The sequence below is a fragment of the Acanthopagrus latus genome, chromosome 5 (assembly GCF_904848185.1).
Source record: "Acanthopagrus latus isolate v.2019 chromosome 5, fAcaLat1.1, whole genome shotgun sequence".
Classification (NCBI taxonomy): Eukaryota; Metazoa; Chordata; class Actinopteri; order Spariformes; family Sparidae; genus Acanthopagrus; species Acanthopagrus latus.
Window position 1 is genome coordinate 7,305,810 of NC_051043.1, and position 22,500 is coordinate 7,328,309.

Sequence of the window (22,500 nt, forward strand, 5' to 3'; positions counted from 1 at the left end):
GGGGGGGGGGGTGTCAAAGTTTTTCAGAAAAGTGGAAAATAAAATAAAGGAAATTAGGATTATCTTATCTGTCATTAAACAAAGGTGCAGGCTTTTTTTGTCTCACTGCTTCTTATTCTGACTCCACCCAGGAGGCGGTTGCTGATACATGTGACTCTTTAAAATATAAACTTTGACTTGAGAAATATATATGTGTTTCCTGCATAACCATTTTTAGAATTAAAAGCAGCATTTTATTATGTTTGTACTTACATTTGATCACAGGATTACTTCTATGTGACAGAGATCAGTTTTTAACCTTTTTAGAACAGCCAGCCAAAATCTTTTTTCTTTTTTTTTGGTATACCCAGATTGTATGTGGATTAATTTTATGAAGTCAAGACAGCAAAAAACCCAAAACAAACACCTGAAATATATTTTTTGCAGACCGGATCGAAGGATATTGATGTGGTTTGAAATGGCTTAATTTTTCTATAAATGTGTTTCACTCTGGATGCTGTGGCTGATTACATCGGACTGAAGTCAGACTCTTTTGTGTCACTCGCAAAACAAGACACACAAGGAGAAATGCAGTCAAATACAGAGTTATGGAAGTGCATCAGAGTGGCTGAGCACAATCCATGCTGCTACTAGAATAGTGGTATGGAAGACAACATGAAGTACAACAGTCCTTGGACAGTCATGCTGAAATAAATGTTCTCCTCTGCATATTGGAACTCCATATCTCATGCCCTCCTGTTTGAAAAGCTGCATCACCTGCGTAAATAGTGATTAACGCCTTCATCATTACCTGAGCAACCAAAGCTGTCTGGTGATGTCTATACACAAAAATCTGATCGGATCACTTATAGATATTGGTGCAAGATTTCCGCATTTAGCCAATTGTTTTGGCTGTGCAGCCTGCAGTTTTAATGTTTCTTATCAGCGTTGTTGTTGTTGTTGTTGTTGTTGTTGTTGTTGTTGTTGTTGTTAGAAACAGCATACAGTTGCAAGACAAAACCCTCTAAAAAAAAACAAGTGTCCACTACCTGCTCTGCACCAGACACCAACCAGCAGACACACACAGTTTGTGACTAGCTAATGAACAAATTGGAGCATTTCGCAACTGTGTTTTTCCTCCTGTGCTGGTTGAGACAAAAATGGAGCTAACAGGAGAATGAATGGTAGGATAAATGTCATCAGGTTGCTTGACACACAACTCCACTTAAAAGGTATTTGGTAATTGTTGGCTAACAAGTTCAACATATCAACTTAACTTGGTGATAGTGTATTAGTGTTGTGTGTACAGTTTGTTTCTGCCGCCCACAAGAGGTCAACAGGTTAATGCAGGGTTATTCAAAGCCAAAGTTCAAATGTGAAATGTTCTGTAAGCTCATGAGGACAAAAATAACTTTTAATCTAAATGAAATGGTCTAAAACTGGCAAATGTTATGATTTAATCAGTAAATATCTCAACCATATTGGATACTTGACAGTGTCCATGTTTTAGTTTGTACAAAAAATCATACTGAGGTACAATACCCAGCCCTCCCTCTGAGTTGTTTGAACGTTCACCAGGGTCAGAAACAATTACTCACTGCTGCGGCTGTGACTCTAACTCACAGCTTTTGTTTTCACATCGCCCCACTTACCATTTTTCATCTAGGGCTTTCTGGCCTCTGTGAAAATTATTCATTTAGTTTGCAAACTAAACTGTCTTGTGAAAGTTATGAACTATTTTACATATACAGAGACAATTCAGCACAGTGCCCTGGTGCATATTTTTAATTTAATGATCAGAGAATATATAATATATATGTTTTGAATCACTGAATTGAAAGCTTAACACAGCCTGAAATGAACCTGCTACAGTCTGTGTTATCTGAGGACATTAGTCACTATCTGCTCTGCTGTGCTGTTACCTTGGGGTAAAAACAAAAGGAGCCCATAATCTGTGTGCCACAACATCCCACTGTGAGTCAACACAGGTCGTTGGTTGGATGCACATTAATTGTTTTCCTGTGACAGCCAAAGAAAAGAGGTGAAAGCTCGACAGAAAAGACAAATGTACTTGTTTGTGGACTCAGTATTAACACAAGTGCACTCATTGATAAGACAGCTTCTCATGAGTGACACCCATGTACATACACATGCATGTACACACCTATCAGATGTCAGGCTTTAGTGTTATCACAGTGTTTCCTGCCTCTAATCTCCATCTGCCACAAATCACCATATTTTGTCTGTGTTTGTATGTGTTCTTCACAGAGCTCTGGACCTGGTCAATGTCCACCTGTTCCATGATGCCTCCAACCTCATTGCCTGCAACTCAAGTCCTTCCATTTACTCAGCTAACCGCAAGAACGCGCTCAGATATGTCATCAACAGGTCAGAGTTCCAGCTTCCAGCCACAATGTACAAAATGATGGCAAATATAGACCAAATTTAAACAAAGGCTCCTTGCTAGATTGAATGATCTCCTATGTGTATTTCACATTGGCTAATACTGTAAAGCAGTGGACAGCACGAATGAAAACCTGCAGCCACAGTTTGACACCAGTGCTGTAAAGCCTTCCCCATCTTACTATCCTAAAGGTATTATCATATTTTCATGAATTTGTATACACACAAAGGAAAACACCCAAACATACATAAGGCTGTTGACATTTGGTAGCATCGTTTGTCCTGAGTTATCTGATCACAAGTAGACAGCTCTGAGTACAGGAGTGAACACACTCAAAATGCATTGAGGGCTCTTTCTAGATCCAGTCACTCAGTCCAAACTGTATGTTTGGCCTCTCTTAACCTACCATTGTTAGCAGCAGATGTTTGTCATTTCATCTAACCATTGAACTATTAACCACAATTTCCCCAGACTCCTTTTACAAACTGCGTGATTATATGAGTTGTTGAGTCAGGAGAAACTTTGCAAAACTTTATGTATGCCTTCTTGTCAATTGTCCTTTAAGTGCAGAACGTTAAGTTGTTTCTTTACTGGGAAAAAGTGACTGTTTGTTGCAGCTTTGCTGTACCAGCCTGTCTGCTTCTTTATTTAAAATGCATCGTACCTGCCAACATTTAGCAGCTGTTTAAACACAGTTTAGCTTATTTCATCATTAACCCAAATTTGTGAAAGAAGACATATTTTATTCAAGTCATTAAAATTTTTCAAGAATACAGTAACAAATAACCAATATAGGCAACTTCTTTGAAGTCTGTGGAGAAGTCCCCAGACTCTTTTTAAGAAAAAAAAAATTGTAGTTGTAGGAGAAATGTTACAAACTATCTAAAACAGATTTTCAACTATTTGAGCCTTCTTGTTAATTCGACAAACAATATACATGAAGATGTTTATTTGTGTAAAACAACAGATAGGGGTTAAGTGTGTGAAGAGCCTCTGTATGTACCTGACAGTGTTGTCATCTTGCAGGATATCAGACAGCCGCTTCCCTCTTCTGCCTTTCTTTCTATTTGGAGATTTCAACTTCCGTCTGGACACACAAAGTCTTGTCCAGGTAATTTAATTTCTCCTGAAGCTCAGGTGATAAGGAAGTGTACAAGCCGGGCACACTGACACAAACCCTTCTTTGTGTCTGTGTTTCTGTTATCAGCATTTGTCAACTTCAGCAGATGTTCAGACAGTGAAGAAGGACAGCAGTAACGAAGTGGAGAAAATCATCTGCGAAGAAAAGGACAACGACCACCAGGTGATTAAACGCGGCTCAGTTGAGATGACAACTGACATGTTATTTTCCTGCTACTTTCCACCTAACCTGCCTTCTTTCACCGGCAGGTGCTGCTTCACATTGAGGAGAAGCTGTTCACATATCTACATCAGGCGGTTTTTAGAGAGGACAACGGTAGAGCGGTGAGAGCACAATGCCAACTTTAACCCAGTCTGATCTAATCAGGGAAACTGGGGGAACAATCTGACATGTCTTCACAGATTTTAGATTACACCTTATCAGCGGAAGTAGAGTCCTGAATGACAGTAAAGTAAATACAAAAGTTAGAAGGTGACCCAGCCCTGATGACTCGTCATGTTGTACACACTCAACTGGCGCTTGTTTTTGATCAGCGCTAACCTCTTTTCCTCAGCTTTTGAAATATGACAAAGAACCTGCAGCCTTTCATGATGTTATTGGGGAAGAGGACATCAAATTTCCACCCAGGTAAGGCCTCAAACTGAGCTGCTTGTTCAGAGTATAAAGTCCCACCTCATTATTATCATGTCATTATCCAATAAATGCTCTGTCTCTCTCAGCTACCCCTACAGTGAAGAGTACACTAAGCCAACCCAGTACATGAACACCCGCTGTCCCGCCTGGTGCGATCGTATACTCATGTCACACACTGCCCAAGAGTTCATCCACAAGGTCAGTCATTGCTTATGGTTGCAGTATCATAGTTAATGCTGAATCTTCTGCATGTTCTCTGTCTTTTCATTTCCACGTAGCTTGCAGAACATAGTCTCTGTTCTACTTGTTATTATTATTGTTGTTATTACCAACCTCGTCATCATATCCTCATTGCTAATTATTAATCAAAATCGTCATTGTTTGAGTATTTTGTGAAAGTACCAATAGACATCCCTAGAATATTGTTGTAACATCAACATTTAGGTTTTTGGTCTATAGTTAATTTTTTCATTCAGTCCTAACATTATGGAGTTTTCAAAATATCAATATATTTTGTGTATCAAAACGTAGCCTGAGGGTATTACATTATTATTTGAGGACTGTATTGCCCAGCCCTTTGTCTTAATGCTGTCATGGAGTCACACCTGGTCAAATGTGCCAGTCTCAACATCTACCAGCACGAGACTGTATATAAAATGAATAATACATATAATACAGACATTTCACCAAAAGAAGGTATAGATGTAAGCTTTAATTTTGTTATTTTTGTTATTTGTTCTTTTTTCAGAGAGATGATGAAGAAAAGACCGTTGTTTACAACACAGTGGGTCCTAATGTCTGTATGGGGGACCATAAGGTAACACTTGAATAGAATGGACTGTACATTGTGCAAACAAACAAACAGCCATGTTGAGTAACTCGCTGTGTTCTTGTGGTTTTCTTATAGCCGGTTTTCTTGTTCTTCTCACTGAAGAATGACTGAACATTGACTTGGATCCTTCTGAATGGTAAGAGCATGGGCCAGTGAGTGTGTTTCTGTACTATACAGCATGAGGATGTTGTTATATGTCTATGTGGTTATTCCGGGGGGGGGGATTCAGTATGTGAGAGCGATCACAGTAATCTTGCTTTGCTCCCCGGAGAGCCATAACCCAAGCTGGCCCATTGGAGTCTGGATATGAACTAAGATGAAGTGCCTGCGGGACACAAGCGTGCGCTCCTTTGTGTCCAGCGTAGTAGGACCACAGGCGATCAGCACCTTTCACTGATCTATGTCTATCGAATCCTCTCCACTGTCACTGCTGCTACACACTAAGTGCATCGCCGGCCCGCTTTTCATTAATTACCACCTGGATGGCCGGCTGGAGAGACATGCATTGTGCCGGACAGCATATTGGCATTTTTACGGCCATGATTTTGTTTTGCTGCCGTTTAAATTTATTTTTTTAAGGATGGACTGCTTTTTCATGAGGGTCCTTCTTCAGAGGCCTGTGAAATGATGAGATCCACACAATGAAGGTGCGACAGCCAGCTTGCTTTTTGTTATTTTGAGACACAGAAAAATTCACTCCAGGACACAAGTGGCTCGACTACATTTTATTTCATCATAATTTTTATTATTTTATTATTTATTTTTGATGATGTGGGATTGGATAGCCTTATTATTGAAGGTGGATGCGCTTTGAGTTCCAGCTTCCTTGGTTTTTAAAGTGAAAGATAAAAGGGCAGTCATGTAATGACTGTCAACACGATACTGCCCACAGGGTTATTCTTCTGCTTTCATTTCTCTTGGCATGTGTTGTCTTAAGTCTGTGTCTGTTTGTGGGTGTGTGTGTGTCTGCTGCAGGTCTATAACTGCACCATCCTCAGATCTCTGCCACAGACACAGAACTAGATGGTAATCAGCACGATGGTCACCCGCTACAACCCACCCGTCAGCCAGCTGCTGCAAAACCCTCTTCCTCACATTGCTGGTGTCTCACCTGCCGACCACAGCTCGAGTGACACAAGCACAGATTTACCAGCAGCTTTCGTTGATTTCTGGGTCTGTTAAATCCCCTGACCTGAAAGCTCAGTGTCACTGAAGATGCTTCTACAATTCCTGCTTACAGCAGCGAAGACTGTTTTCTCAATGCGACCAAACAATGACGACTGTGACTGTGGACCAGCCCCTTTTTATGGATGTGGACATATGATGTAGATGTAAAACAAAATTGTGATTTAGATTTTTGATTTTAATTGTTAGTTTTTAAAGAATATTCATTTTGTTTTTCTACAGGCATTGTCAGTCAAACAACCATCACGACAACATAAATTTAGTCATTTCTTATCTGCCCTGCGTGATTTATCAAATCTTTCCATTAGTCTCTAGCAACTCAGCTGGATTGGATTCCACTCAGCAGGCATCATGAAGAATGTTAGTGTTGCTGTGAGCTGTAACGAAATGATGAAAACTGACTATGCATGCATGCTTTTATTTTTGGTTCACGTGTCTCCTTTTGTTTGAAGTTGTTTACTTTGACTGTAAGAAAGTAGTACAGGAGAACAGGAACACAGTATAGGAATGCTGCTGTGTCAGTCTCCTGTTGACATGTTTGATGCCCTCTGTAGATAAAACGTTATTTACAATGAATTTCTTACTGACGTGTTTCCATGTAACATGTGAAGCTACATCCTCACAGCAGCTTTAACTAGGTCACATAAAAAAAAGTAAATAAATCTATTTCAGGATTGATTTTGATAGATGTAAAGGATGATTTTAATATTTGTAGAAATGACACTACACAGGGTACAAAGGGCCAACATCATTTTAAAGTGACTACAGCAGTTTTCTGTTTATGAATGTTACGGTAGGATTTAATTCTCATAATGCAGCAGCAGTGTGTTTCACCCTGTTGAATTTATAGTAGCATTCTTTTCCTGTTTGCTTCCAACTGTACATTAATACCAAGTGCTTTATTCCACGAGCTATAACTCAGCAGTTCTCATGTTCTGATCTCGTCACTCAGACAGAGTCATCTTTAGTTATCTTTTGTCAGTTAGTCTGCACAGAAATCTCTCAGAATGTTCTCACCCTGTTCTGGTTGGCATCGACCTTATTTCATTGCCAAAAGTTGACGCTGTCGGCCTATTGTGTTTGCTTCTAACTGCGGTTAAGAAGTTTGGATGTTTCCGACACGTGGCCTCACTTGTACTTCACAAAATTCTGTATAAAAACATGAACGTGGAAGGCACTGTTTGGATTACTTAGATTTTTGTCTTATTTTGGTTGGTTGGTTCATAGTCTCATACTGTAGCACCAGTGCTGTTATATATATATATATATTTTTAATGTGTGAATTATTGGTTAGATTATTATTTTTGATCGTTTTATCGACTAATTGAAAGAATTTTAAAATATGTTTGTGGTTTTGTTACTTCCATCCAGTATAACCAGATCATCCTTGAGGACTGCATTGTGTTTTCTTAAACATATTTTGTACTACAACCACGATTCCAAAAAAGTTGTGACACTGTGTTAAACGTAAATTAAAAACAGAATGCCATCGTTTGAAAATGAACTGTACTGACAACAGTACCTGTACCAGCACCTATTAACATTGACCCTGTTTACCTGTGGAATGTTGCAGACAGGTGATTTGGGGGCATTCTGCAACTGTCCCAGCCTTTGTTGCCCCCGTCCTAACTTGTTGTAAAGTGTTGGTGTTGAGGTAAAACATTAAATATATTGTCTGTCTTTAATTTGTGTCAAAGGATTTTTGAGAAATGATCCTATTGTTTATTTATGTCACACAGAGTATACTATCTTTTTTGGAATCAGTTGTACACAGCTTGGTGGTCAGAAAATGTATACAAAAAAAACTTTTCATGCATAAATTCCCAGATAATCATATCACGTCTGGAGCATCTGTAACGCATCGCCATAACGGGATCAAGTTAAGAGTCAAATATTTGTGCAGATTAAACCGTTTGTAAGTAATCAACTTTTAGGGGTTCACTGTTGACCAGTCTTGGGAGTGGAGTTCACTGTAAGGCCAGTATTACCTTTACATTATCTCTGGTCAAACACTACATCATTGTCATATTTGACTTTTGTAAATAAAATATTACCATCATAAATAAGTTGCATTGTTTTTGATTGGCTGCAGCTGCAGGTCTGTGTATTATGGGGTCTACGCTGCAACACATTTTGAGGGATTTTGAAACCAACAGCTTCGGGTTTTGGGAAAAACCACAGTCATCACTTTACACTTAACTTGAGTCACACCTGTTTGGGGAAATCATACTTGTCAGGTGTGATCAACGGCCGTCAGTCATACGCTGTACAAGTGTTTCCCACATGAAGCTGATAAACCAGAAAGGTTAAGCATTGCTGCTGTCTGTAGCTGGCAGAGAAAGCACAAGAATGCTGCTGCTGTTAGTTGTTTCCAGGAGAAGCCACGTGGATCTCGACATGGGTGACTAACAAAAGACAAATGAAGACACTGATTATTTTCTGTCAAGCAGGTTATGGCTTTGGCCATTGTCCATGGTTGGTTGGTTTGTCAGCAGGCTTTCACAAAAAACTGCTGAACAGATTTCCTGGAAATATGGATGGAGGATGGGACTGGCCCAGAATAGACCTTGATAACTTTTGGTGCAGATCCGGAATATTTTTCACTTTCTTTTGCATTGTTAGATATGGTGCTTTATGGACATTGTTCCTGACGAGTTAGAAGTATTATTACCTGTCACCCCGGTTGTATTTTTACGCAAATAAAAAACAGACTCATGCAAAATGGACATCGACCAGGCACTCACTCAACCCAGGGACGTATATGTCTGTGTTATGCATTCAGCTTCCACAGTCTAAGCCCTCATCTGAGGGCTGAGCTGCATGTATTTTGCAGCAGCAGACGACAGATTACATTTAAAACTGAGGAGGTATTAAGCCTGCCCTCTAAAACTGGAATTGGCTGCGCTATTTAGAACATTTTGTTCAGACTGAATGTCCTCAAGGGCCAACAAATCAAGAGACTGATTCTAAACTTTATTGCATTTCATTCGTGTGTTGATTCAGTGGTTTTACTCTGATAGATCCAGATTTTTGCAGCAGCAGCAGGTTGAAGGGAGACCAAAACATGTATCGCTTCCAATATATTTATAAACCACAATGATGATATAACGCTCATTCTTTTTTAATTATTTGCATGATCACAGCTTCGGTGAGACACTGGCGGTGAATAATACACAAGTACGACGTGCGATGGAAGCAGAATGGTCTCCTCAGCTTCTCTGACAGAGTCGGCCTGCCTGATGTCGGCCGCCTGCCTGAGCCATATGGAGGCTAAACTCCGAGCCTAAATGGTGAATGAGGTGGTCTGTTGGTATTGATTTCATGTTGAAGTGGGTTGCGGGGGTCATTGTCTTCAATTAAGGCCGACCACACCAGTAAATCACACAAGACCAGACCTTTGACCTCTGCACTCCCCTGCATTGTTCGGGCCTTTTTACGCCTGCAGCTCAGCAGCGGATGCACTCAGAGGGAGCGCAGCCAAGCAATGTGTTTAAAGACAGTTTACCAGCATGCGTGACACATGATTCACAATCATTTGTGTCACAATTACTCAGGTGTTCTATTTACATAATCCACCTTAATATTTGTATTTCAGCTGCTGGACGACAATCATGAGTCTCAGTTTAAGCATTTTGCAGATTTACAAATTTAACTTGTTTCCCTAAAAGTGTTCTCATTACCTTTTAAGACACACTCTCACTTCTTTCTCTGCACTAATTTTATATAAAATAAAATGTGCTCCTGCCTTATAAACAGCCTGAGTTTCAGTGTTCATAGGCCTGTAGTTTACCAGCATATAGAATGTGTTAGTAATTCTACTTCTAAGGAACTTTAATTCCATATTGATTCTTCCGTTATCTTTTGACAAAAGATGACAAATGTAAATGTAATTAAAAAAAAAAAAAAACAAAACAAAAAAAATATATTAATATAAATATATATATATATATATATTTATATATATATATATATATAGACGTCGTACTGTCAGACTAAAGAGCAGCTTCTTCTTTAACTCAGTTGATCCTCAGCAATCCACCATAAAAAAAAAAAAAGTTGTTTTTATTTTATTTCTTATTAAACTCAAATAAGTCAGAGTCAGACTCGTGCCAGGAATAACTGGGGATAAATAGCCAGTTCACTCACTGATGGTCCCTTTTGCTTTTGCAGATCACAGAGAAGGATCAGTTCTAGACTGAGACTGTTTCATAACCAGCTAAATGTTCCTTGTAGCACCTTTAAAAAAAAAATTAAATGACATTGTTTGAAAAGCAAATTCCTTCAAAATAGTTTTCCTAGAATTTCCTACACATCTATCACAGTATCCCCTACAGCGAAGGTGTGAAACTTTTGTTTTAAGGTTGAAGGAATTCGTGGTTTATTGGTGAAATACGGAAGTGTCATAAAGTCATTTTACCAGGTTACATGTCTGGCAACTCCTGCGGTCACTCTTATGTTGAAATTGAAACAATCATAAACTGTTTATAAAGAGATCACAAGACTACCTTCAGGTTACTCTCGTCTTTATTCTACTAGTATTACTCAATAGCGCCATGCAGTTTTTATAAAGGAATTTTATTCTGTTTTTACAAAAACAACACGTGTGTATGAGGCGATCCTCAACATACCGGTGTAACATGGAGCAGGCCACGGATGATTTGTGGTTTTTTTTCTTACAGTAAATTATAAAAGTCTTTTCAGCTTCGTTCTCACAGCCTGTTTAGCAAATGACCTCTTCATGAACATGCTTGCACTTTGTATTCAAAATGTGTAACTTTAATTACAGCATGCAGGTCTGCGGAGCAACGCGTGAACCTGTGCGGGTGTGCGTGCGTGCGTGCGTGCGTGCGCGGGGTTCATCAGACGTGGTGCGGCCCCAGGCGCAGGACGGAGAAGGCCCTGCGGTGTTTGCGCAGCAGCAGTCGGATCTTGTCGTCGTCAGAGTCCGGGTCCAGCGGCTTGTTGTACTCCTCGTCCTCCACCTCGTTCTCCGAGGCCTCCCCGCTCTGCCCCGGGTGGCTGGCCTGCGTGGAGCTCGGCTCCGTGGCGCTCTTCTTCCTCCACTTGGTGCGTCGGTTCTGAAACCACACCTGAAAACAACAACAAGCGTGGAGGGGGGTGGAGATGGATGAGTATTCCTCTGCACGCACATCTTTGATTTTGTCACTCCTAGAAAATGCGTGACAAACATCCCTGACCCTGTTTCCGCATGATGGAGAGCAGATAGCCTGTTTATGCCAGTTATGTTGTTTATCTGACCTCATTATTTACCAAAGGGACAGTTTCACAATGTTGAACCTGTTTCTGTTCTGCACCTGAAAGTAATTCATTAAGTTTACTTTTTAGATTTCCGATCATTTGCCTGCAGGTTACTTCACAGGTGCACATAGAGCCATAAAGTGCATTAAGGTCATATGTTTTAAAGTCTAACCCTATGTTGATCTCTAGGTGACGTAATCTTTACCTTGACCTGGGACTCCGTCATGCCCAGAGAGTAAGCCAGCCGTGCTCTCTCGGGCCCGGCCAGGTATTTTGTCTGCTCGAATGTTTTCTCCAGAGCGAAGATCTGATGTCCGCTGAATGTCGGCCTGGTGTGTTTCTTCCTGCCTGACATCTCCCCCAGAGGAACACCGCCTGAGAGCAGCAAAGGGGAGAGAAATACTCAGAAACAAAACTAAAACACTGATGGATGGGATTTTTATTTTTTTTTCACAGAATTTACAATTCATGACGAGACAGACTGTTCTCGCCCTGATAAGAAACTGTTTGTCTCACATTGTTTTGAATGAAGATCAAATGTTGTAAAAGTGTATTAAAACCATGACAGACACAGTTGAATTTGCAGCAGCTTCCACATACTAAACACATTTACGAAAACTCAGTTGGCCATTCGGAATGCCACATTTACTCATCGACATCTGTCGTTTCTTATTTTTGTGTTTCCTTCAATATGACACCCCCGATCAGTACACCTCTTCTTTCCCTCACCAAGCTGCTGAATTTGAGGCTTCAGCTGTTAGAAAAAGATGTTTGTCACTTTGTTTTGAAGACCTGTGAGGACGGGAGCATATTTTAAACCATCTTTAACATGTGCAGCTTTAGGCAAAGTGACGGGGGAATCATATGAGCTACTGACAGCTGCTGCAGAGTGGACCAGATGAAAATACTAAGCATAACACACAACCTTTACAGTCGGAGTGTAGTGCACATAATGCGTGAATCAGCAGGGGCGACTTTAAAGTGCAGCAGCTGATGGAGAGCAAAGGGCTGGAAACTGTCAGTTAATAAATGTGTCAATAGTCACTTGGATGCCACATTCACTCATCAACGTGCGTAAATTCTTATTTTTGCATTTTCTTTAAGATCATACCCCCTAAACATGACTCTCAGAATATAATCCTACACTTCAACATGTTAACATGTTCTATAATTCCTCAAAAGATCTGAGTAGTACTCACTTTTCAGAAAAAACAAACTTAATGTTTGTTGTCAAAATCATACCACTTGACATGTCATGATAAGCATATTTCTGTATCGTTTGAATTTTTTGAAATTGTAGTGTCTTGATGGTGTGCCACATTTACTCATCAACATCTGAATGTCTTATATTTGTATTTTATTTAAGATTATACCCCCTAAACATGACACACACATTCAAAATGTCAGTTGCAGATTGAATAATAAGTCGAGCCTAAGCATTGCTCAGAACAATACAGTTATTTTAGTCAAACCATACTACATGATGTGTCTGAATTTGTGAAAATGTGTTATTCTTTATCTTGTGTGATCAGATTGGATCTGTCTCTTTTAGTTGAGACAAAAACACACTCGGACGTGACTAACAGTGATGCAGACACGGGCGCAGTGAGGCGGTGAGGTGTCGGTGAGGTGTCGGTGATGTGTCGGCGGTCTGGGTGCTGAGTTCAGACTCACTGTTGCTGCACTGCTGCCTCCCTCCTCTCCAGTCACAGCTGCTCTCCGCCCAGCAGCTCACACTGCGACCCTTCATGGGGCACTCGGCGCCGGGCTTGGAGAAGCCGCCCAGGTTGGAGTTGTAGTCTCGGTTATAGTACATAGACGTGCTGGTGACGGAGGGTCCGAACCCCCCCATGGCGGAGTATCCGGACAGGAGGGTGGTGGTGCCCGTGGAGCCCATCCCAACCATGGAGCGGCTCAGGATGTCACTGATGCCGTGAGGGGTCCCTGCCTGCAGCTGGCTGTTGAGGGCCGGGTTGAGTTTGTAGAAAGAGTTGGGCACTGAGTACTGGCACACTGGCGCTTTGAGGTCCGAGGGGAATTGGTTCAGGCTGTTGTTGAACAGGAAAGACCCCTGGATGTTTGGATCCATGGGGAGAAACTGTAACTCTTGCCTCCAGGTCTCAGTAACACATCCAATAAAATCCAGGTAGGAAGAGACCTCTGAGGGGCCCACAAGGAGTGCTCTGGATCACACCCACCGTTCCCAGATACTCGAATAATTAAGAGCACTAATGGCAATTTCAACAAAGGCCCTGGTGTTTGCCAAAGTTGCTACCACATCAGAACCGGTGCAGCAGCAGACAAACTCTTCACTCTCGCCCGTCACCTCTTCTCAGCCACAGTGTGGTCTGTGATAATCCCATATCTGAAGTCTGGGGCGAGCCCTCCGGACACAGATTTGAGCGTTCTCCTAAAGACAAGTGCCTCCCGCCGGCTCGCTCCTCAGATATCATAAATAAGCAGTATCTGGAAATGGAGTGGCAACCTTGATAAAGATAGGCCACATTAGAATGCAGCCTGGGATTGGACCGGGTCTCACAGCCTTAATGGCCTCCCATTGGCTCCTCTCTGAGAGCCAGGCCTTTTATTGGAAGGCAGCAGATTAATAGTGTTTTGAACAGGTGGAGTGGGAACAAGTTGATTTTTTGATGGCCTGCCATGTCTGACCAAGTGTGGTGGAGCAGAGGCGGCTCAGAGGAGGAGGAGGAGGAGGAGGAGGAGGTGGAGATGGAGGAGGGTTGCACCAGGGTTCCTGGTTTGACACTGGAGTTGTGTAGTTGAAACAATGATATTGTTGCGTAAGCATAAAACTAATCTAGACGAAACAATATCTGTATTTTGTAACTGTTTACATTAGCAAACGTAGGTTAAACATTAACTATAGGGTATAAGCGTGCATATTAGTTGCATGTTGTTCTGTGTGTGTGTGTAGCTTTATGTTTTGTTCACAATAGATCATGTCAGTGAATTTGTTATTAGGAGAAAATGACAACAGATAAGATCCATATGGATATATAATTCATGCACAGCAACTTCCTTATTTATTGAGGGAACTCTTCTCTCTGGTCATACATAATAAGGCATTATTAAGGGCGTTATCATGACTAATAAAGAGCCAGTATGCATTCATCTCTGTGACCCCGCGGAGTGGCAAACCCCCGCATTCACCGCATGATTGATAAAGGAACAGTTCTCCCAAAAAATAGACATTCAGCCATCATCTACTCCCCCCATGCTGATGTAAAGTCAGGTTCAGTATATCAACAGTGCTGCAGCACTCCTCCTAAACAACTGAATCAGCTGGGAACTTGTTTTATTAATAAAGATAACAGTTTATGGTGCAGTGTGACGACATGTGTCCAAAAATGTATTTACTGCAGTGGAAGCAAGGGCTAAATATTAATCTCAACCCACTGCAATGATTTTACGTTGTTTTAATGGATTATTTTTTGCTCAAAAACAATCTTTATTAATATCGTCTATTACTTTACAAGTGAAGAAACATCCTGCTGAATTATACAGATTTTCATTTTGGATCACTGTGGAAAAACTGTAAAAATAAATAAATATATAAAAAATCAAATTAAATATGAAAAGATAAAATTAGCTGATTCCATTTGGATCACTAATGAGATGCTTATAGACATTATTATATGTTAACAAGACTATGTGTGTAAGTGTCAACACTCCAGTAAGGACCCCTACACAGTATAATGCTACAAAAAGCAAAATTAATTAACTGATAATTCACAATAGTATGTAGTAATCTTGATAAAGCAACAGAATAAGCCAGTAATATCTTAACAATAATATAATAGCTCACTTGATTAAACTCACTGAATGTTTGTAATGCTATTATAAACAGATCTCATAGGTCTAATATTAGCATTCATTAGCAGTCTGTACATGATTAGCAAGGTTCTATAAATGTCTCATAATCAGAACAGAAAATGTGTCCGTGGTGCTTTATTAAGACTTTAATAGTCTTATTATCACACAATAACAGTAATAAGCAACTTATGAGGACTTATATGGGTGTTTTTACCTATTACTAATACACACAAGAAGGACCTTATCATAACGCATTACAGAACTGAATATTTAATGGATGTACATGGGCTTGATAATCGTGTTTAGGCACGTATGTGTACATACAGACGTCAATCATTTCTAAGTTAACTATTGTAATTCATATTAAAGTGTGAACTTCAATTAGCAGATTTAGTCTGGGAGAGTCTCCAACCCATCAGCGGTTTCACTGCTTCTGGGAACAATGCACTCATTTATGACGCGTCCTGCCCAGACTTTCATCCTCTGTTGCAATAGTTTCAGCACAATTTCAGCCCCAGCTTCATTATACAACTAGTTAAAACATGTTGAGGACGTGCTGGACAAATATCTTAATACATTTCAATATGATTTAGCAGCAAACGCAGACTGTGGTCCACAGGCGCTACATGTGAAGAGAGAAATGTATTTAATTTCATTCCTGGATTTCCATTTGACTTTCTCCCACAGCAACCTGAATTGATTTACAATTTACAATAATTTACAACAGTAAATTTGCAACAATAGAACAATTTCAGTTATTGAAATGTGAGTATCATGTGACTTTCTGACTTATGCTCTTGGACTGGGGTTGCATCATTTCTCAACTGTCAGTATGTAAAGAGAATTTTCTGTATGCGTAAGAAAAGAGCAGGAATGTATACCTGGAATCCAAAACTTGTTCTACAGGACATAGTTGTCTTTATTAAAATATACATACATACACATAATGTTTACAGGCATATCAACACAGAGACATGTTAGAAACATGCCTCCAATTCCACAATCAGTATTTGCTTTCAGTGGGGCCATCTGGTCAGATGACAGGATTCAGGGGGTTTCTCGGGAGAAGACATGTGCTTTTGGGTCATAGTTAGAAGAGGAGGGCTAGTAACTTTCCAAGAGTGGTGATGTCATTTAGCTTTTCCAGTTATGGCTTCATCCTGTCACGTGGCCTCACTGCCAACCAATGAGGACTAAAGTAATGGCGGCGCATGTGTCCTGCAGAGGGCGACAAAGCTCAGCTGACACCTGTGTGTCTGTTCCTGCCATATTCTCATCACATAACTATGCATGAAGTTCCCTGAAGTCCAGTGAGCCAGACGGGACAGCGATATCTCATGTTTAAGTGGAAGTTTCCATAATTTGTTGCATCAGGTGACTTTTCCTGTGGTTTCCTTGGCCTCGACCAAGTAGGTCATGTTTTGTGACCCTGTTGAGCTTTGATGAATTAACAATATTGAGATCAAGACATCAAAAACATTTGATCCATGTCAGTTTTAAGGAACAAAGTCTGGTAACTGTGCATACAGTGCAACTGTTTAGTGTTTAAGGGGGATAAGTGATCCCATTTTACATTCAATCGGAATCAGTTGTTTTGGCCAAGCACGTGTACACACACACAGAGACTTTGACTTTGTCAGCGTACTTGTACAGTATACAGTGCATGCCACCTCAGTCACTGGTATGTTTTTATTTACATAGGCAAACTTCCTATTTACTTATCTTCTTTTCTAAACCATAAATATGGAAATCACAGTCTCCATTCTCTTGACATTTTACTATGTGTTGTTCCCCTAAGTCCAAGCTTTGGTGGTTTTTAGCCACAGTGAACTTCTGAAAAGTGTGAGACTGTGGTGAAATCCACTGAGTTCAGTTGGCAAAAGTTTGATTATTTCAGTGTGTTTTTTCCTGTTCGTTTGCTGTTTTAACTCTGTGTTGATGCTGCAGGTGGACATGTGATTTCAGTGGGACTAACTTGAAAAAAAAAACAAAAACAAAAAAGGCAATTGAAATTAAAAAATGAATAGACATGCAGCTAAGAACAAGGACAAGAACTTTTAAAGGTAAAGAATAAAGAGTGGTGAATGGTAAAGTAAGTTACACAAGCAAGCACACTGAACGGGTGCATGAAATCCGGTTACATACAATTTAAAAGGTTACACACAGGCAGAAACTACATGTTGTTATGGTATCATCAAATATAGGCAACAACATGTGGATTACAATCAAGGTCAAGTAATACCAGCAAGTCGTTCATTTTCTCTCAGATATACTGCTATGTAATTACTCTATAACACTTTTCCCTCAGTTTTATTTTGTGCACGGACACAAACGTGTTTGTATGACCTTTGTCAGCATAAAACACAATTAGAAACTTATGACAGATAATGAAAATGAAAATGTAACATCCAGGACCTCACGTTGTTATTTGCAGTATGTTTCTCTGAAGGCCACTGATTTAAAAGAAGTCATATATAACAATCAGGTTTGCTGTTGAAGAAAAAATAGAAGAGGAGGTTGGCCTGTCCTCCCCGCCCACAAGTTTAGGAAAATTTCCAAAGTCCCTCCCCTCTCCCGCCTCATCTAGTGTAGGCAATGTTTTGTTGACATGCCCCACACGTGCGCCTTGTTTTAAAGGCAGCCAAAACTTCAGCATCATGACAATCCAAGGAAGACACAGAAGAGAACACACACACGACACACTGCTATCAAGACACGAAGAAAAGAAAGGAAAAGAAAAGAAAAGAAAAGAACTTCAAGATGGTGAAGAACGGTGACAACAGCAACCCTGGTGAGATATTAACTATTTACTTCAGTCTTTTCAGATAACTTAACACTGCTTTAAATGTCCGTAAGATTTTCTGCAAACCACAATTTGTCAACTTGTCAAAAATCATTATAAAGTATCAGTTTTAAAGTTAAAACTAACACATTATTACTATTTTACCTTTTTTTAATGTTTTAATGTGAAAAATAAACAAGAACAATAAACTATTATTACACTTTTTATTCTTTAAAACCTTGCTATTTTCCTTTTATCAAGAGCTACTAAGAGCCACCATTAAGACAGTGATTATTACTGTAAGAATATCAAAACAGAAGCACATTTTTCATGTCAGGTCTTGTCTTATCACATACAGTAATGCGCTGTAAAACAGATGATGATACTGCGGAAGGTGGCTTGAAAGGGGTGATTGTGATACAACCCGCGCTTTACAGTGTCCGCCAATGAAAAGATAACTATTAGAAACAGGCTCTACTGGAACACTCACTGGCTCTTACGAGAAATAAGCTTCTACAGTAAGCGGTTGGTTAGTGCTGCTCCCACATGTGTATGAGTCACACCTGAGACAGACATGTTAGCACACTGTGCATTTGATTAGCTTTTAAACAAAATGTAAAATGGACACACAGCTATTCAGAGAGACAACAGTGACACATGCAGAAGCTTTATAGAAACAAGCTGCAAGAAAATCAGAGACTGTAAATAAGAGTGACTTACTTTTTAGAGCCATTTTTTAGAAGTGCTGTTCACTTCAATTATTCATCTTTGGCATGACTGACACCCCTTCACCTGTTGCTTAGGAGTGAAAGCACAGGTGTGCTACTTTAATTATTATGTTTTTACAATGTAGCTGCTATTATTGTCATAAAAGATCAGGTAGAGTCAACTTTATCACTGTAGTGAAGCAAAAGATTGACTAGCATCCATTTTCTCTTATAACACCTTAATCTTATTATTCAAATTAGTTATCAGTGATTTCAAATCATTTAAATACTAGGTGTAGTTGATGTGGTACACTTCATTCAGGAAGTAGAGGCAAAACCTCCCAGCTTGTTGTTGTTGTTGTTGTCTGTACACATGCACATTGTTGTGCAGATTTAATCAAGATGAATAGTTTTGATTTGGTTCTGTTGCAGTTGTTGAGTCAGAGGCGTCACACACATGCAGCGTGTTCTGCCTCGGCCCTCTGATATTCCACTGTCAGGCCGTGGGAGACCAAGTCAGGCTGAGCCGGGGGGGTCGACTGGCAGAGAGGACGGGCAAGACGTTCAAGAACGGCCTGGTGTTCAGCAGCCGCCCGCTGAAGATCCAGGAGAGGATCCGTCTGAGGGTGGAGAAAGATTTGTCTAACTGGCACGGAGCTCTGCGCGTGGGCTTCACCAACGTGTCGCCCTCAGCCAGATCTCGGCCTCTGCCCGCCATGGCCATCCCAAACCTCACTGACACACCTGGGCACTGGGCTGCTCCTGTGCACGAATCCTGCTGCCAAGCCGGCACAGAGCTGGAGTTCTGGGTGTCTCATGGAGGCAGCATATACGTCACAAGTACCAACACTGGCAATCGCAAGCTGCTAACAGGAGTGGATCTGAGCCAGCCACTGTGGGCCATGATAGACATCTACGGACAGACGTGCTCCATCTCCCTCCTTGGTGAGTTTTCTGGTGAACAGCAGTGACGTGTTGTTTTAGCACTGCCTGTTTTTCATCTCCTTGGTATGTAGACATGATGTTTCACATGCACTGACACTGCCAGGTTATTGTTGGAACAATGATTATAAAAGATAAAACGATTAAATGCTTCTGCTCCTTCCTGCAGGTTCTCAGAAAAAGGAGCTTTTACACACCAGACGCTCGTGTCCTGCACCTAAACGCCTCACCTCACCTGTTGACTACAGCTACAGCCTGATTCCTGCTGGAGATGGAGATGACTGTGCGTCCCTTCTCAACATGGAATTCCCAGCAGGTGAGTTAGAGCCCATCCAACCTGATATATAAATATCTGCTCATTTATAACCAGAGGAAACAGTTTGTGTTGGACTATCTTCTAATTGTATCATCTCTGTTTTGACCACAGATGACAGCAGTGCAATGGACTGTGTGGTGTGCATGGGAAGAGAGGTCAGTGTCACTCTGCCTTGTGGCCACCGGTGTCTGTGTCGGCCCTGCGGCTCCAGAGTCATCCAGCAATTCGGCTGTTGTCCGCTGTGTCGACATATGATCGAGGCGCCATCAGTGGAGGGGAGGCATGTCTCCGGGCTGCTACGAGCTTCTCAGTGACTGTAACAAGCAAACATAAAACGTCACGTGTAGCACCGGCTCAATGTGACCTGCAGCTCATTGGTTGTGGCAGTTTGCCGTATCACCACAGTGATCTGACTAGTGGTTGGTCAGGAAACTTTGAGACATGTTAGACAAATGATTGCATAATGTGTAAATGTTGTACAGCATGTGTACAGTAAGATGTGAAGATACTGAGCTGATGTGAAGATGCTGAGCTAATGCGAAGATACTGAGCTGGATTGTTTTCTGATAAGGTTAAAAAATGTGTGAAACTTTACTGCTTAAAAAAATGCACTGTAATTTTGACTCACGCTGAAGGATGAACGCTAACAAATGACTTTGGTGAAGAAAATCAATGACTTGTAAGAATGGATTATATTATTTATTGGACCTAATTTGAAATGATATTTATTTTTCTGCTGTACAGTTTATTTTGACTCCATGATGTTGTAAATGTTAAATTATCATATATTTTGTAAATATGCATAAATAGGTTTACTGAAGATTATGTTTTTATATCATTTGATTGTGAATATGTGGCTGTGTAAATAAATGTGATTTTACATGATTTTACTGCACTCTTTTGTGTGTGTGATGCAAATTCCTAAAAACACCTGAGCCAGTCAGCTTTCAGGAATTTCACAAAACAAAATGCATTCAAGCTCCACTTACTTGCTCGGTCCTTGAGTAGAGATTGTTTTGACAACCCCTTCATACGAGCTTATGAACCAACTGTCAAGTTTTTAAATTGAGCAGCCTGTTATCCATGGATCTTGGAAATGGAAACCTGTTGTAAATAGTGACTTGTATTTCTTTTACATAAATCTTTACGGCAGAAACCCTATATCTGTGCATACAGAAGCACAGGCCATAGACACACAGCAGACAGCTCCTAAATCCGCAGTCCTGAATCACTGCAGCAGGAGCCTCAATAAAGACTGAAATATGAGTTAATCAATCAAAAATAGCAGTGTCCCCTGTATTAAACATAAATACAGTGTTTTTCTATTCTTATTATTTTCATGTATCATGTAGCACATTCTTCAAATGTGCAGCAAAGGCAACATCTGCTTTTAGTTTCATTATTACTTGTTTACAGTTGAAAAATGTTTTTTACAGCTGTAATCAAAATAAAACTGATTGCAGCAAAGCGAATGATTAACACGGCTGCTTACGATAAACCAAAACACAGGCGTCTGAGTCAAAGATGGAAGATGGATGTTTCCGTTTGACGGCCACCAGCTGGGTTACCATCACTCACCGCCACTTTTCTTTTCTTTTCTTCTTCTTTTCTTTTTTTCATTAGCTTTGACAGAAAATGTCAAATGGACACACAGTAATACAGAAAACAAACAGTGAAAGAGAAAAAGCAGGATAGAAAAAAGAAGAGACATGTAAACACATACAGACACTTTAAAGAAACAGGCTGCAAAAAAATCAGAGACTATAAATGTTTAGGACTTGATTCATGTGCAGTTAGATTCAGTAAAGTGGAGGTTTAAAGTTGAACTTTGATATGATTCATACATGGTTTGCAAACTCTCACAATTTTATCAGAGCAGCCATGTAATGTGAATCACAATTTCTCTATTTGCAACATATATTATGATTCAGTGTGCTGTTCACTTCAATTATTCATCTTCTGCATGACTGACACCCCTTCACCTGTTGCTTAGAAGTGAAAGTACACGTGTGCCACTTTCATTATCATGTTTTTACAATTTAGCTGCTGTTATTAAAAGATCAGGTAGAGTCAACTTTATCACTGTAGTGAAGCAAAAGATTAACTAGCATCCGCTTTGAATGAGACTTCACGACCTTGAGGAGAGATGTATGAGGTAATTGTGCTAACTAGATTGTTTTAAAGCTTGTTAGTGGGCTGTGCTCGCCAGCCCACTATGGACACCTCTATAGCAGAGCTATAGGGTGTCCATAGTGGGCTGTGCAAAGCACAACAATAAATGTGATTTTACATGTCAAATTACTGCACTCTTTTGTGTGTGTGATGCAAATTCCTAAAAACACCTGAGCCAGTCAGCTTTCAGGAATTTCACAAAACAAAATGCATTCAAGCTCCACTTACTTGCTCGGTCCTTGAGTAGAGATTGTTTTGACAACCCCTTCATACGAGCTTATGAACCAACTGTCAAGTTTTTAAATTGAGCAGCCTGT

General features: G+C 40.3%; 3 protein-coding genes across 3 annotated transcripts in view; 2 read left to right on the forward strand and 1 right to left on the reverse strand.

Moving 5' to 3' along the window:
- The window catches only part of inpp5l (inositol polyphosphate-5-phosphatase L), a 22,689-nt gene extending 14,452 nt beyond the window's left edge, over nucleotides 1–8,237 (forward strand). Inside the window, exons 8-16 of the mRNA XM_037097800.1 lie at nucleotides 2,248–2,367; nucleotides 3,410–3,494; nucleotides 3,591–3,686; nucleotides 3,773–3,847; nucleotides 4,078–4,151; nucleotides 4,244–4,355; nucleotides 4,906–4,974; nucleotides 5,065–5,125; nucleotides 5,965–8,237. Coding sequence (XP_036953695.1) covers nucleotides 2,248–2,367; nucleotides 3,410–3,494; nucleotides 3,591–3,686; nucleotides 3,773–3,847; nucleotides 4,078–4,151; nucleotides 4,244–4,355; nucleotides 4,906–4,974; nucleotides 5,065–5,100 — 667 coding nt within the window. The 3' untranslated portion in view covers nucleotides 5,101–5,125; nucleotides 5,965–8,237. The remainder of the gene's footprint in view (nucleotides 1–2,247; nucleotides 2,368–3,409; nucleotides 3,495–3,590; nucleotides 3,687–3,772; nucleotides 3,848–4,077; nucleotides 4,152–4,243; nucleotides 4,356–4,905; nucleotides 4,975–5,064; nucleotides 5,126–5,964) is intronic.
- Nucleotides 8,238–10,730: 2,493 nt separating this feature from the next.
- nkx6.3 (NK6 homeobox 3) lies at nucleotides 10,731–13,889 on the reverse strand. The gene is made up of 3 exons (XM_037097812.1): nucleotides 13,108–13,889; nucleotides 11,639–11,808; nucleotides 10,731–11,264 (listed from the first exon to the last, which is right to left on the reverse strand). The coding sequence occupies exons 1-3, from the start codon at nucleotides 13,520–13,522 to the stop codon at nucleotides 11,034–11,036; spliced, it is 816 nt and encodes a 271-aa protein (XP_036953707.1). The 5' UTR covers nucleotides 13,523–13,889; the 3' UTR covers nucleotides 10,731–11,033.
- Nucleotides 13,890–16,273: 2,384 nt separating this feature from the next.
- LOC119019328 (E3 ubiquitin-protein ligase NEURL3) lies at nucleotides 16,274–20,896 on the forward strand. Its single transcript, XM_037097809.1, has 5 exons — nucleotides 16,274–17,327; nucleotides 17,902–18,055; nucleotides 19,186–19,698; nucleotides 19,865–20,011; nucleotides 20,123–20,896. The coding sequence occupies exons 2-5, from the start codon at nucleotides 18,025–18,027 to the stop codon at nucleotides 20,323–20,325; spliced, it is 894 nt and encodes a 297-aa protein (XP_036953704.1). The 5' UTR covers nucleotides 16,274–17,327; nucleotides 17,902–18,024; the 3' UTR covers nucleotides 20,326–20,896.
- The last annotated feature ends 1,604 nt before the right edge of the window (nucleotides 20,897–22,500 follow it).